Raw genomic sequence first — 13,471 nt, 5'->3', positions numbered from 1 at the left:
TGCCCACAGAACACCCATGGTATGCCGCGATCCAGTGGTGGTTTCCCGGAACCGAAACTAAACATTGTTTGGCTGCTTCCGGCGCGAGCAGATCCAAGACAATCCAAAAGATCGTTATGCTGGCGTATTTGTGATCTCGATTACCTCGTGGAGGCGCGTTTCAGTGTGTTTCGATATTCATCGTGTGAATGCGCGGTTGCAACTCGCAGCGGAAATGAACACGATAAAAGAAGGCAGCTACGTTGTGGTTAGAGGGTCAAACAACACGCGGTTAGTTCAGGTAGACAGCAAGAAGTAAGTTTGTTTGCTCTTGTCGTTGCAATGCTCTCGTGCACGTTTCACGCGCGAACTTTCGAGTGTGCGGCAGCTGTTTGCCGCCAGTGTGTTGTGATCGCACGCTGCTTCATAGTTTAAAAGAACATGGTGTCATGATTTGCCTCACGCATTACATTTTTTTATTACTTCTGTTTGGAATTTTGCTGATGTCAAAGATCTGCAGCAGATATGGAATGCCGGTGACAGGACCGGTTTCGGTTTCGAGTGACGTTGTTGTTTCTGTCATTTCAGGCCCGTATTCTTCGGCAAGAGGAAATTCAGCATTCAGACAGCAATTGGAGAGGCTTTTGGGTCTGTCTTTGAGATTGATAACCGTGATCTGCGGAAGATATCGGCTGAGGAGTACAGAAAAATATGTTCGGAGTGTGAGGTTCCTGGTGACGGTAAGTCAAGTTAGCGCCTCCGTCGTATGTATGAAAATTGGGATGTGGATTAATATTAGCCGTATGAACTTTGCATCGGAATTTAATTGAGCATATATAAGTCGCACGCTCGCATCCTGTTTTGGCGGCGGTTTTGATGCGTGCGTGTATATATGGGTGGAACTTGCAGATGCACCAACCAGTGGACAAGACAACAGGAATCTTCTCGACGACGGCAAGTCACAGAAACTGACAAGAGAAGACATAGAAACGTTCAAAGCAGATGGCACATCTGGCGAAGTGTGTATTTCCTTCTTTTCTCTTAAGAGTGAAACGTATTAAAGTAGCAATAAATAATTCAGTAATGGTTACACATGAAAGCATTGAAATGGCGCGAGGAAGTGCTTTCTTTTACAGCACAGACCAGTGCAAGGATTCCTTTTTCACGTAAGCTCCATCACAAATGGAAAGCAATAAGATGCATGTGCACAAACTATCTGAACTGTTTCATGCAGTGAAGAATGGAGCGACTAAGTTGCACCGCTTAGAATGAGGGAGGTTGCATGCGAACATACATGTCATCTAATATGCATATTTCCACTGACATTCATGAGGATATACTGCACCAAAATTGCATGCTTTGCTGCAAGTCTCACCATCTGTAGCTAAGTCTGGTCAATAGTATGGGAAGCTTTATTAATACTTGAGGAGAACAAATCTTCAAGCACTTGGCTCTCTCTGCATGATAGCTAAAGAAATTCAGTGCAATATCGCACAGAGATTGGGAAGTTGTATGGTGTGCCAATTGTCTTCCTTGTTTGTTCAGTGTTTTGATGAACTTCCTTTGGGTGGGGGGGTCATCAGCTGACTGTTTTCAACGATGTCATATGTACGTGCATACTGTCAACTTGAAGGCTGGTAAAAATCAGTGAACGCAGTGATGCACTTGTACCGGAATCCATGTGCATATTAAAAAGGGCTTATATGACAGAAGTGAATCTTAGATTCTGTGCTGTACAGCATGCAGTGCTGCATTGAAGTGCAAACATGCAGAAAGCGGGCTTCATTTACATTCAACACAACCTTTATCAGAAGTGCTCAGTGGTGCTTTGAGGTTTGTTAAGTGTGGAACTGACGTGGTAGCTCCAACCTATTGTCATCATCTTCAGGCAATATTTCAGACGTGGCATGCATTCAGCGTACATATGTGCTATCACACTCAAATGAAACGTAAACAAGAAAATATAAATAGACACGAGAGTGTGATTTTATACCACTGCTATCATGTCGCCAATGATGGTGCAGGCCTCAAACTATTCATATATACAAGCTGAAGTCATGCCGAAATCGTATGATGTCTTAAAAGTGGAAGTGAAAAAATGCACTAGTTAGTCCTAACTTGTTCACGCTTAATTTGTCCATGAGTACATTAACAATGTTGCCGTGGATTTCACTGATTGCAAGAAAAATATTAAGCTGTCCATCAACATGTCAGTGCCCCAATTTCACATGGATGAAACTGATTATGAAATATTTCACAGGGGTGGACAGATGTGAAGAGAGCCAATCTACACTGTACTTATCCACAAACAAATGCGTCCCCCAATTTTGGCACGTAAAACCTCAAAATTTAATTTATTTTAATTGCATCACCCAATAGTGAGTTTGAAACCCGGAACCACTTGTAAATGCCAGTGAGCCAAAAGCAAGCATCATAGACGCTCCTTAAAAGAACCTTTGGAGCGACATTCACTTGTGCAGCTCACCACTGTTCCCACTTGTTAGGAAACTACAGTGCTTGTTCCCAAAGTGTCTTTCTTTCTTTTTTTTTAATTCCGCGGAGCTACCCACAGCAGAGTCACAATTGCATACGTGCACATTATAATGGGGCATGACAACATTTTGTATGTGTGTCTTTTTCTGACCTCGATAGAGGATCGTCAAGACGCTGGTGGAGAACAGCACAACGTTTAAGGAGAAGACAGAGTACGCTCAGCGCAAGTACCTGAAGAAGAAGCAAGATAAATACCTGCAGCACGTGATGCTCGGGCGGCCCACGGCACGGCTTCTGGTAGAGATGTACTACTCGCAGAACCCACTCAAGATTGGGTGAGCAGCCTCGTGGTGTCTCTTGTTGCATAGCTGCACGTAAAGCTGTGGCTCGTACAGACTCGTCCTTTAGAGCATGAAGACAAACCTCGACAAGGCTGTAATAAAGCCAACATGAATTTACACTGCAGCATCAACATACTCACGTTATCTTTGGGTCGTATTTGTATATAAGAGGTTCTTTTTTTCCCACTGATGCCTGCCTCATTCGCTGACATGACACCAAGTCTTCGTTATCGCCAGCATCGGCCACTTGCTGCAAAGGGTGGTAAAGAAATGAGTAGAATCAAAGAAAAATAGTGTTTGCATAACGCGGCCCCTGTCTGCCAGTTCTGTTTATTCAATTTCGCAGTAACCGATTCGCCAGCTGATTGTCAGCCTGAGATGCAGGAATGCCAGCCTCAAAGAGGTTTACGTTTCCAACGCTGCACTTACTTCTAACCAAGCTGCTCTACACATTTTTTACTTCTCGTAAAGTTTAGCAACTTCTCAGAAGATAGTGCCAGTTGTACATATTTTGTTTATATATTTTTGTATTTATGGCAGACCTTTTTTTAAGAGTAAAGCAAGTCCAACGGCTAGAGTTCATTGTGGCTTCTTGGAGTGAGAAATCACGGGCATTTTACCCAATAGTGACAATTAAAGAGAATGTGATAGTAGCTATGCTAATTATGAACTTCTGAACTTGCATCTCATGAAGACTTTCACTCCAGGAGCTCATCTGATCTGCAGTGACTCGATAACCTGGTTCAGGAAATTTTTTTTCGCTATCTTTCTTTCTTTAGTGATCTGAATGGCATACAAGTGCTTTGGCATTTACTGTTTTGCCAACCCAATTTGCACCAAAAATACTGATTCCAATAGTTTGCTTAGGTGAACTCCTGTTGACTTGCGGTCATGACATGCAGGAACATGCGTGTCGACTCACTGGCTCAAATGCTGACCTGCTGCAATGTGCGGTCGGGTGGCCGCTACATAGTGTTTGACTCCTGGGTTGGCCTCCTGACCGCCGCCGTGCTCGAGAGGCTGGGCCAGCAAGGCAGTGTGGTCCAGGTCTATGCAGGACAAGGACCTGACAGGTGCGTGCGCGACCTGCCGCTTCACGTTTCTCTTATAGACCACTCTTGGGGAGCATGGCTGAGGTAATGCGGCTCTGACCACCAGTGTATGACATGTTTCGTCAAATCACAAATGACCAGAAAAGAAGAGCGCCTAGATAAAACAACAGAATGTTTAACTGGTACCTCGATCTATCACATTCATTTGTCCAATTGGAAGAGTGTATTTATTATTCTTACTACAGCAGTTGTTCTGTTGGTATTATTAAAAATAATATTTGTATTACAGTTGAACCTGGATATATAGAATCTAGGGGATCACAAAAAAGATGAAAATTTTATACAAAATTTTTCAAGGGGATTTTACTGCTGTTCGTCATACACAATAATTTGTTATATGGGGGTTTGATATATTCAGGCTTTACTGTATTTAATGCAGTAAACTCCCCCTAAAACCAGCTATTAGTGATATATTCCCTAATATGCTGAACATAATTTGGAAACTTTTATTTCTATATAGATTCACTCGAGATGTCTGATATGCTTGGCAGTGAGGTGGGAGTGAAGGAGGTTAGGATTCTTTTTTTTTTTTATGTAAAGCTTTATTTCTGTAAGTTAGTTCTGATGAGAGTGAAGAGGAGTTTGAGCCGCTGGCGGCCTCTGACACATCGACACAGCTTAGCAGAAGCACTTTCTCCCCTGCGCCCCCACGATTTCCTCGCCCTGCCCGGAATGACATGTCACACAGAGAACAACGAAAATAAGTTTGGATTCTTTAAACTATTCTTCGACTACAAAATAAATGTTTTACTCAATGTGGTTCAAGGACCCTTTAACCCTTGTCTTCAGAACTTCCCTACCCAGCAGTTGCTATCAAGGACAACACCACGCTTTGTGCCACCATAACAGATACTACAATCAGTCCAGGATTCGCGTGGCCTGCCTTACCGTAACCTTTTCTTTTTTTCTCTTTCTCTCTTCTTACCACTCCTCACTGCCTTATCTGTGGTCTTGAGGTTGAAATAAATAAGTTGAACATATGCTCATATGTAGCCATTCATGGGAGTCGCTTCGTTTTGCCGTTTGTTACAGCTCGTACAGACAGGCTGTTTATGCACTGAACTTGGAAGAGGAGTTTCTTCGATCCACTGTGCTGGAATTGCCTTATGCAAAGGCATGCTCGCTGCTCACCGACGCAAACAGTGAAACACCGGAAGGGAAGACAGAGAGTGAGAACCAGAGTGCCGAAATGGAAGACGTGTCAGAGATGAACTCGCTCTCTAACAATGACAGCGTCGCAACAGCTGACGACTCCCAACCGAGCAAAGAACCAGCCTCAGCGACAGATTCCAAGGTTTGTGGCTTCAGACTAAGGGCTCACACTTGCGACTAGGCGAGGTTGCGCAAACAATTGCAACTGGCGACCACAAAGCTACTCAAGACGAACAATGTTCGCACTTACAAATGCGACCGACGAGTCGCTAAACCGAAATGTCTCGCGATATGCCGTTCACATCTGCTTGAAATGTCATCGCCGCTTAAAATAAGCGTCAGCGTATACGGACGTCCTGTTCCTTCGCGTCGGATTGGTTCAGCTGTTCTGCGACTGCGGTCGCGCGACTGAAAAATCGAGCAGTGAGCGACTGGCCCGAAACGGTCGCCTTTCGAGAAAAGCGACCATTTGCGACTACTACTTGCGACTGGTCGCTTTGCGACTAACTTGGTCGCGCGACCTCGCCTAGTCGCAAGTGTGAATGGGCCCTAAGTGTGAGAACACTGAATCCAGTTTCCTCACTCTTCTTTATCAAGTGTTGTAAAGTCTCATATTTACTTAAGCATAGGTTGAGCATAAGTTATATCCCACTTTCAGGAACTGTGACTTTCTAACCATTTAAAAGAAAAAAAAAAGCCTTGACTTAACGAATTTCCTGATCTAATGAAGTACAGAACACAATCTTCTATGGATAGCTGCACCTTCACATTTTGCATGCATTAGAGGCATACATTAGATGGTATGCATTAGAGGTCACAGTAGCTGATACTCTAGTTGAGTTTGCCCAATTCCAAAGAAATGGGATTGGGCAGGCTATGTAATCTATAGGGCACATAACCGATGGTCTATTAGAGCTACAGAATAGGTGCCAAGAGAACAGAAATGCAGTTGAAGACGGCAGACAACTAGGTGGTGTGTTGAAATTAAGAAATTTTCACATTGAGGGTGTAGTCAGCTGACACAAGACAGGGATTTTGGGAGATCACTGGGAGAGGGCTTCGTCCTGCAGTGGACATGAAATAAGCTGATGATGATGGTGACACTGGTGTGATTTGTTCACAGATGTCCAAACATGACAAAGGAGTTGCACAAAGAAGGAGACGTTCTTTGATCCACAGCGGGTGAACGAGTAAACGTAGCCAACGTTTCGAGAAAGTGATTTGCCTTTAGTACCATGCTGAAGCTTTCCCCTTGTTCGCTTGCTGTCGATCACTCGCAGACGCTTAGTTTTTCTGTCTAGAGGATAGAGTACGGCAGGAGAAACGTATTTAGCATGAACTGAAGGAGTGTGCTGGTCTGGGCTGGTTAGTACATCAGTAGGACCTCATTAGGAGATGTCTGTCGTACTCACTTCGTCCCGTCCTAACGCTGTTCGTTCCCATCCTAAAGTATTTAGCATGGTTCTGCATATGGCTGTACATAGATGGTACGCAGAGCACAGCTAGCATCTGATTAGGCCATCATCGCGGTTTGGAGTAATCAAGTTGAAGAGGTGTTGTTCTACTCCGTGTTTTTTCAACTCTCTTCGTTCCGGCACGATAGAGCAGTGGAACCCCAGTTATACAACCCCCGATTTTGCGACATCCCAGGTTTTACAATGGATTAGTGCAGTCCCAACGAACTCCCCATAGAGACAATGTAATGAAAATCACGTTGATACAATGTGGGATTGCGCAAGCCCCATCTTACATGAAAACCCGCGCTAAACAGCGAACCCAACAGCGGACGCCTATCGCGGCTGCCTCACGGTGCTGTCCCATTGTCAGGAGGAGGAACTATGCATGCGAAAAACTGATTTCTGGCTTCCTTTAGTCTTTTTATTTTCCTCGCGTTCAGTGCCCTCTGATCGTTCGTTTCCCTTTCCCTTCTTCACATTTCTCAACCGCATTCAGCCTCGTTGCCACCTCATTGTGCTTTCTCTCTCTAGTTTTTTGTGTTGACTGCCCGCCCACACTCCTCCACGTTTTCTCTCGGCAGTGCCTACTCCCGTCACCGGATGCATCTGCCTATAGAACCAACATACGATCAACATCATTTTTGCCGCTGTGCCAAGCTCGCTATCTTCACACAGAGTCTAGAGCACTGTTGGCCGTATAGTACTTAGACGCGTCTAGTGCCGAGTCTCGCGAAAGTGAAACTTATCTCCGAAATGATCAATCAAGAACACGGCCCCAGCACGTATGGAAAGCGTGAGAGCATGCGTGAAGATCAAAGCAATTAGCCACCAGAAGGCATGCAGTTCGTATTGGATGCATGTGTTCATGCACGCAGTTCACAGCTTTCTGTCCACACACAAGCACACAAAACTTCTCACGCATTTTTCGTTGGGTTCCCGGTTTCATGCGGGTTGTCGTAGACTGGACATGCGAGAAGGCATTGCCTCATGCCGACATTGCTGGCTGCCAGGTCAGACAAGGAACATGCCACATATGCTGCTGTGCCTGTGCCTACATCTGCGGATGTGCAACATAGCATCGCCGACATTCGGAGATTCGTCTGTGCAGGCGACGTTGTCCTTGTCCTTGCGGATATTGCGGGGCTCGAAAGAAAGTCTAAGAAACGGACTAACTTTTTTTAGGTATGTAGGGGAGAAAAGATTGCAGTGCACAGTGTGCAAAACCCTCTAATAAAGTGCGAATGGCACTCTGCACTATTCTTTTCGTACTTTCTTTTTTGGTAATTTTGGGTTCTGAGTTCTGCCAAGTATTAGCCTATAGTTTAAATTCAAGCTCCTCACAACTCTGCCACTCTAAACAATGTACTATATTAAACATAATTTTTGTTTCTTGAACTGTACGACACCCGGATTATGCAAAATTCTCGCGTGGTCCCAGGAAAGCTGTTTACTAGTTGGCGCTCCAGTGTACTTATCCAAACTTGCATTTTTTACTTTTCTCTGTCTTTTTTTTTTTTTTTACTTGGAGTCATAAATTCGATATGAACCGTAGTTGTATAATAATACCTGGCTAAGAGCTAAAACAAAAATAATCCTGAAGCTCTCCAATCGCTGTGCCACGTGACAGTTGCTCTCATGGTGTTGTTTCTGCGACACAATTTCACACCACCCTGTTTCTCTCTTTCTGCATTCCTTCCTTTACATTCCCACTACATTTATTTGCACAGATCTGGAAGTCCCTTAAAGGGTCACTAAAAGAGGGAAATAATTTATTCTGTATTAGTAAATCACCCTCCCGCAATGCAAAAAACGCCACTCTTGCCCCGAGAAAATGCTTGGTTGGCCAGAAAAAGGGTAAAAACGAAAGACGGGTTAGCAATGCCGTTCGGAAGTTCGCGCACCAGCCTGTCATGGTGTCATGGATTTTGTTAGCACCTGCTAGGGCCTAGGTAATTATTTAGCGCTAAAGATTGGCTGCATTGTGTTCTGAAGGAGACAAAGACTGAATGTGGCATGTTTCGGGAATTTTTACTGCGCCAACGCTACCAAAATGCGAAAAATTACTTTGCAATCCATGACGTCACATTGAAGTACCAGCGTTAGGATTTCAGTGCGAAATTTGCAAAAAAGGGAACTTTGACCGTCATTTGCTCTTCTAATAATCAACCTATTATCGCAAAATTACCGACAACAGAGTTTTCGAACAGTACTTTATCAGCCTAAACTTGATTGTCTCGCTTTAGTGCCCTTTTGTTCTTTTGAAAAAAAAACTTTTCACCACTGCCTCTGTGACCCGAGTCACAACTTGTTCATCTGGGAGTGCTGAAAGTCACAGCATCGCCCTTGCCTTGTGGTAGAGTTTGCTTGCTGTACCATGTCTTGTGGCAGATTTGTCTCAACAGATGTTGTCAAGCACTTTGTCTAACCTAACCTTCGTGATCTGCAGATGGTCAATTCACACTTTCGTTGCATCTCCCTGGCTTTGTTGCACTGTTTGTCAACTTGCAGTGTCCCACGGTGGACCTGCCCAAGCAGACATTGGCAAGTCCTTTTTTGGGATCTTTTATTTGCTCTCTTCGTCTAGGACTTGGAGCGTGCCGCAAGAAAGCAGCGGAGGTTACTTGAACAGCAAAAGGCAATAGACCTGCTGAAGACAAAGTCGTTAGACGGGTGAGAGTTTACTCATTTCTCTGCCCTTGCATGTGTCAGAAGAGCCTGTCATTGGGAACATTGGTCGATCATACTTAAAAGGCTCCTCACCAATTTTTGGGCATTGCAAGCAGACAAGTGTGGTGTGTAGACCATGCACTATGTACAGCTTTAGCGGAACTCCCATAAACAATGTACGTATAATGGTTTCGCATAAGCTCTAAACTAATGCATCATATCCTTCTGCTTTACTAATAGTGGCACTTAATAAAATTCTGATACCTGTTCGCAGTGTAGAGTTTGAGTTGTAAACATTTACTTCATTTTTCATTCTAATTTGGCCATTTTTGGTAATTCTCGTCAAAGAAAGGAGCTTCAGATTTTAAGTCAATACTTTTGTTACAACAGTTGATGGCATTTACCATTTTTGCACGTAAATAATGTGACCGCGAATATAACATGAGGGGGGTGCTTTGTCTCTACAGAAAAGAAAAAAAATATATATATATATTACTATTATAACGCGAAGTGATGCAACTTGAAACAGCAAAGAAAAGGTGGATGCCCGCAGAGCTTTATTTATCGTTGCAGCCGTCGGAAAATAATAGGAAATAACTACATGCACAATTACTCGTCGTCACTGCTCACGTCTTTGTCACTGTAAGCAAGAACCGTGTCGTCGTCCTGCCGCCAAGATTATTGGATAGGCAGCACTTCAGAAATGCCCGAAACACTATCGAATATGGCAAAGACTCCCACACATTGCTGATACATCGTGCGACTTCGCAGACGCTCGCTTGATGCGACCCATGGTTTCGTATTGCCACCGCCGCGCAATGCGATGGTCGCAGCATGCTCTAGCGGCACATGCATCGACTGTGATGCGCACTGTCGTCAGCACCACAGCACCTTCCTACGTGCGATCATTGCAGTTTAAAGCTCAAATCACAAAGAACTGCGTTATGTTGCATCACAAAGCCGAAAATAGCACGAGGCACGTTCTAAAGACAAAACTTGTTGAAACAAAAAAAAAAAGAAGAAAGGTCACATTATTCGGGTCACGAATTTAGTTCACTTTCAGTTTGTAAAAGAAAAATTAACTGCTCAGTCAATCTTCACTGCTCGCCGACCCGCAGGCTGCTCGTTGCAAGCAAGCACCACCCAACTTCCATCGTCCTCTCGCTCCTCGAGTTCATTGCACCCTCCAGGCCGTTTGCCGTCTTCTGCAGTTTCCAGGAGCCACTTGTTGACTGCTACACTCAGCTGAAAAATTCTGGCAGCGCTGTCTTCCTCAAGTTGACCGAGAGCTGGCTCCGAAGTCACCAGGTGAGCAATGTGCCGAGCCTTATACTAGACAGAAGTGCAGCCCAAGGCGGCCATTCTCTGGATCGCTGCTGTTTGCGTGCTCACATCTGTTCTCGCAGCAAAGTTTGTGACTTTGTGATTTGACACTACAAAAGTAAAGACTGGAAACTAGCAAAGACATTTTACCTCAAGAAGGCAAAAGCTTTTACAATCGAATCTCATGCATGAGTCAGTGTTTGCTATCCCTTGCATGCCCATATCCTACTGCTTTCCGTGTCTTTAACTCTTTGGCTTTTTTATGTATTTTTTGACTGTCTTGTTGCAATCAATCGAAAATGTGCTGTGATAGTCAGTTCTGCCAGTGTTGTCTGCGGCAAAGAAAACATGGCAGTGGCGATGCACTGTGCACATGAGCTTGCAGTAAGCTGCCTGTAAAGTGCAAGCATTCTTCTTCTTTACTTTCCTTTAGGACCCCTGACTGGAGGGGTATTACATAAGGATAGAGGTTTACATATGTGTGCCTATACAAAGGACATGGAAATACACGCCGGCATTCACACATGTCCTGCTTCAATATATTTTTGATCAATTCAACAGCTTTGAGACTCCAGTTGCAGAGTCGTGACATAGGGCAGTGAGTGACTAATCTAAAAACTTTGCTTTTCAACCAAAGCAACCATTAGAAACTATCTCTTTGCAACCGAGTTGGTTGTACAACTTCCGTGACTCATGGTGCGAATGTGTTCTAAAAGGCTAGATTAATTCATTGCTTGAATTTAGTTTTGAGTCTCATTGGACATTCATGTGGACTCCAGATTAATGTATTATTTTGGTAAAAAGCAATTGAGCCTTTCAACAAGATCCTCACAATGCAGTGTCCTTCCAATTTGTCGACTCATTACAGGTGTTGCCCAACCGGACACACCCTTCCATCAACATGAGTGGCGGCGGAGGCTATGTGCTCACAGGCATCAAGGTCGCAGACATGGCATGAATGTTGCAAACAATTCTTTCGCGCCCCATGGTACAGTCTGGCAGGCAGCGGCTTGGACCTCTGTCGGCTTTCTGCATAAACTGTTCGGTGCAGGAAAGTTTGTGTAGATGCTGATGACGTTTGAGGTGACAAGTGCCACTTTGTGGAAAATCTGTTCCCCCAAGGACAGCGACGTTGGTGCTGTTTGAACTTGGATCTGTGTTTTTTTTCTTCTTCTTGAAGTCCTAAAGGCAAAGTTTAACACCGACCTCTGTAATGCTTCAAACAAACTGTAAAGGAGAACACGCACATAAATGAAATACCGTATTTGCTTGCATAATGAACGCACTTTCTTTCCCAAAAATGTGCGCCAAGTTGGGGGTGCAATCACTATGCAGGGTAAAATATTGAGCGATTTTTTTTCCGTGGCCACCTCTAAAAAGGTCGCAATTTTGCACGAAAGGCAAACTATCGATTCCGATAGCACATGCGTAGGCAGCTACACAAAGTAAGAATAGTTTCATCGGCCGTATAATCTTGCAAACATTTGCTAACTATGTAAATTAACAAGCATGGTGGCAGCGCACACAGGCACACATGAACACATCACACTCAATGACTGCAGACACTCGTCAAAACGTTGGCGTGAGGAAGCATGGCAGCAACAGTGAGCGAAGTGACCTTGATGCCGTGTATCGCTTCAACAGAAACTGAGCGACGAGAACGGAGCACGCACAAAGGTATAAGCCACCGTTGCACTGTTACTCAGCCCCCCGACACAGATCGCTTTCAAGATAAGACCGCTCTCAGTTGGTGCGCCATGCGCGCAATCAGAATACGGCACGTTACCTCCCTCTTTTCCTCCCTCGCACGCAGGAGATTGAGGCGCAATCATAGGCGGCGACGGCAAAAATGTGCCTGGAGTGTCCATATAATTGCTGTCGCAATAAATGTAGAAGACACACGGTACGATTCGGCATCCGATATGGTGTCCGATACGATCGTACCCGCCGGATGCCATATCAGACGCCGAATCGCACCGTGTCTCTCCTGCTTCACAGCAGCAAGTTCAGGGCCCATTCATTATGGGAGGGAAAAAAAACACACACTTCTTGATTGGGAAGGTTGGGGATGCGTTCATTACGTGAGGGCATTCATTATGCTAGTAAATACAGTGAGTTATGTGCATTGCTATGCATAAAATCTCACTTTTCTTAGAGGCAGGAAGGGTGGGTTTTTTGTTCAGGCCTAATAAAGACATAATACTCTTGAACACTCAAACAAACTTTAATGCTCTGTGCTTTCATTTGGCAAAACCAACTTTTCAGACAAGTTATCCAAGGAAGTCTTCAAAATGTTGCATGTGACTATTGGGAGGTGCTTTTCTTTTTTTCTATAAAGCTTGTAAACTCTTAATACTTGTACAAATGTTATGGGTTAGTCTATAAAGGACTTGAGGCAGTTCCCTTACCATTGTCTAGAACAGACACCGCAAGGGGTCTTCGTTTGCTCACACCAAGACAGAAAATTCTTGGCACATTGCCGAGTGCCTCAAACTGTCACCTTCACAGGCTTGACCCTATGCTGAAGCTCTAAATGCCATTGCACCTTTCCTGCGATGCATCTTCACTGTGCTGCCTCCGGTTAAGGGTATGAAAGCCCACTCATTACTTATAGAAATGGCAGACACACCCATGTGCAACTCTGAAGAGACAATGAAACGCGAGTCGTTTTTGTCATCGTTATACCATTTGAGCGTAACATTCTTTCGGACGGTGTTAACCTGGCGGTATTATAGACCATTTTCGAAGAAAAAGTCCTTGAATCATGGCTCCATGCATTGCAGGCTTACAAAGCAATGCGGCCATTACTTCTGTTTCTGAAATCAACTGGCCTCAGTGACCGATTGTAGGCATGATGGGCACAGAGTTTCAGACAATAATTACTAGAGGAAACTCTAGCACTATTTCCTGCTGAAGCTGCAAGCCATGTGGTTTAGCCACCGTGGGA

The 13,471-nt window shown here is 44.4% G+C and overlaps 1 protein-coding gene across 1 annotated transcript; it reads left to right on the top strand.

Annotated features, from left to right (window-relative positions):
• The first annotated feature begins 118 nt into the window (after positions 1–118).
• Positions 119–12,082, top strand: LOC119457977 (tRNA (adenine(58)-N(1))-methyltransferase non-catalytic subunit TRM6). Its single transcript, XM_037719762.2, has 9 exons — positions 119–294; positions 568–719; positions 889–998; positions 2,632–2,807; positions 3,716–3,886; positions 4,958–5,219; positions 9,119–9,204; positions 10,320–10,509; positions 11,393–12,082. The coding sequence occupies exons 1-9, from the start codon at positions 215–217 to the stop codon at positions 11,480–11,482; spliced, it is 1,317 nt and encodes a 438-aa protein (XP_037575690.1). The 5' UTR covers positions 119–214; the 3' UTR covers positions 11,483–12,082.
• Positions 12,083–13,471: the final 1,389 nt, after the last annotated feature.

The sequence above is a fragment of the Dermacentor silvarum genome, chromosome 7 (assembly GCF_013339745.2).
Source record: "Dermacentor silvarum isolate Dsil-2018 chromosome 7, BIME_Dsil_1.4, whole genome shotgun sequence".
Lineage (NCBI taxonomy): Eukaryota > Metazoa > Arthropoda > Arachnida > Ixodida > Ixodidae > Dermacentor > Dermacentor silvarum.
Note: the sequence above shows the minus strand (reverse complement) of the source record. Positions and strands in the feature narration are given on the sequence as shown.

Coding starts and splice junctions, on each gene's coding strand:
- LOC119457977 (XM_037719762.2), top strand. CDS start 215: ATGAACACGATAAAAGAAGGCAGCTACGTTGTGGTTAGAGGGTCAAAC. Junction 2,808..3,715: donor CAGAACCCACTCAAGATTGG/GTGAGCAGCCTC, acceptor CATGACATGCAG/GAACATGCGTGTCGACTCAC. Junction 9,205..10,319: donor AAGACAAAGTCGTTAGACGG/GTGAGAGTTTAC, acceptor GCCGACCCGCAG/GCTGCTCGTTGCAAGCAAGC.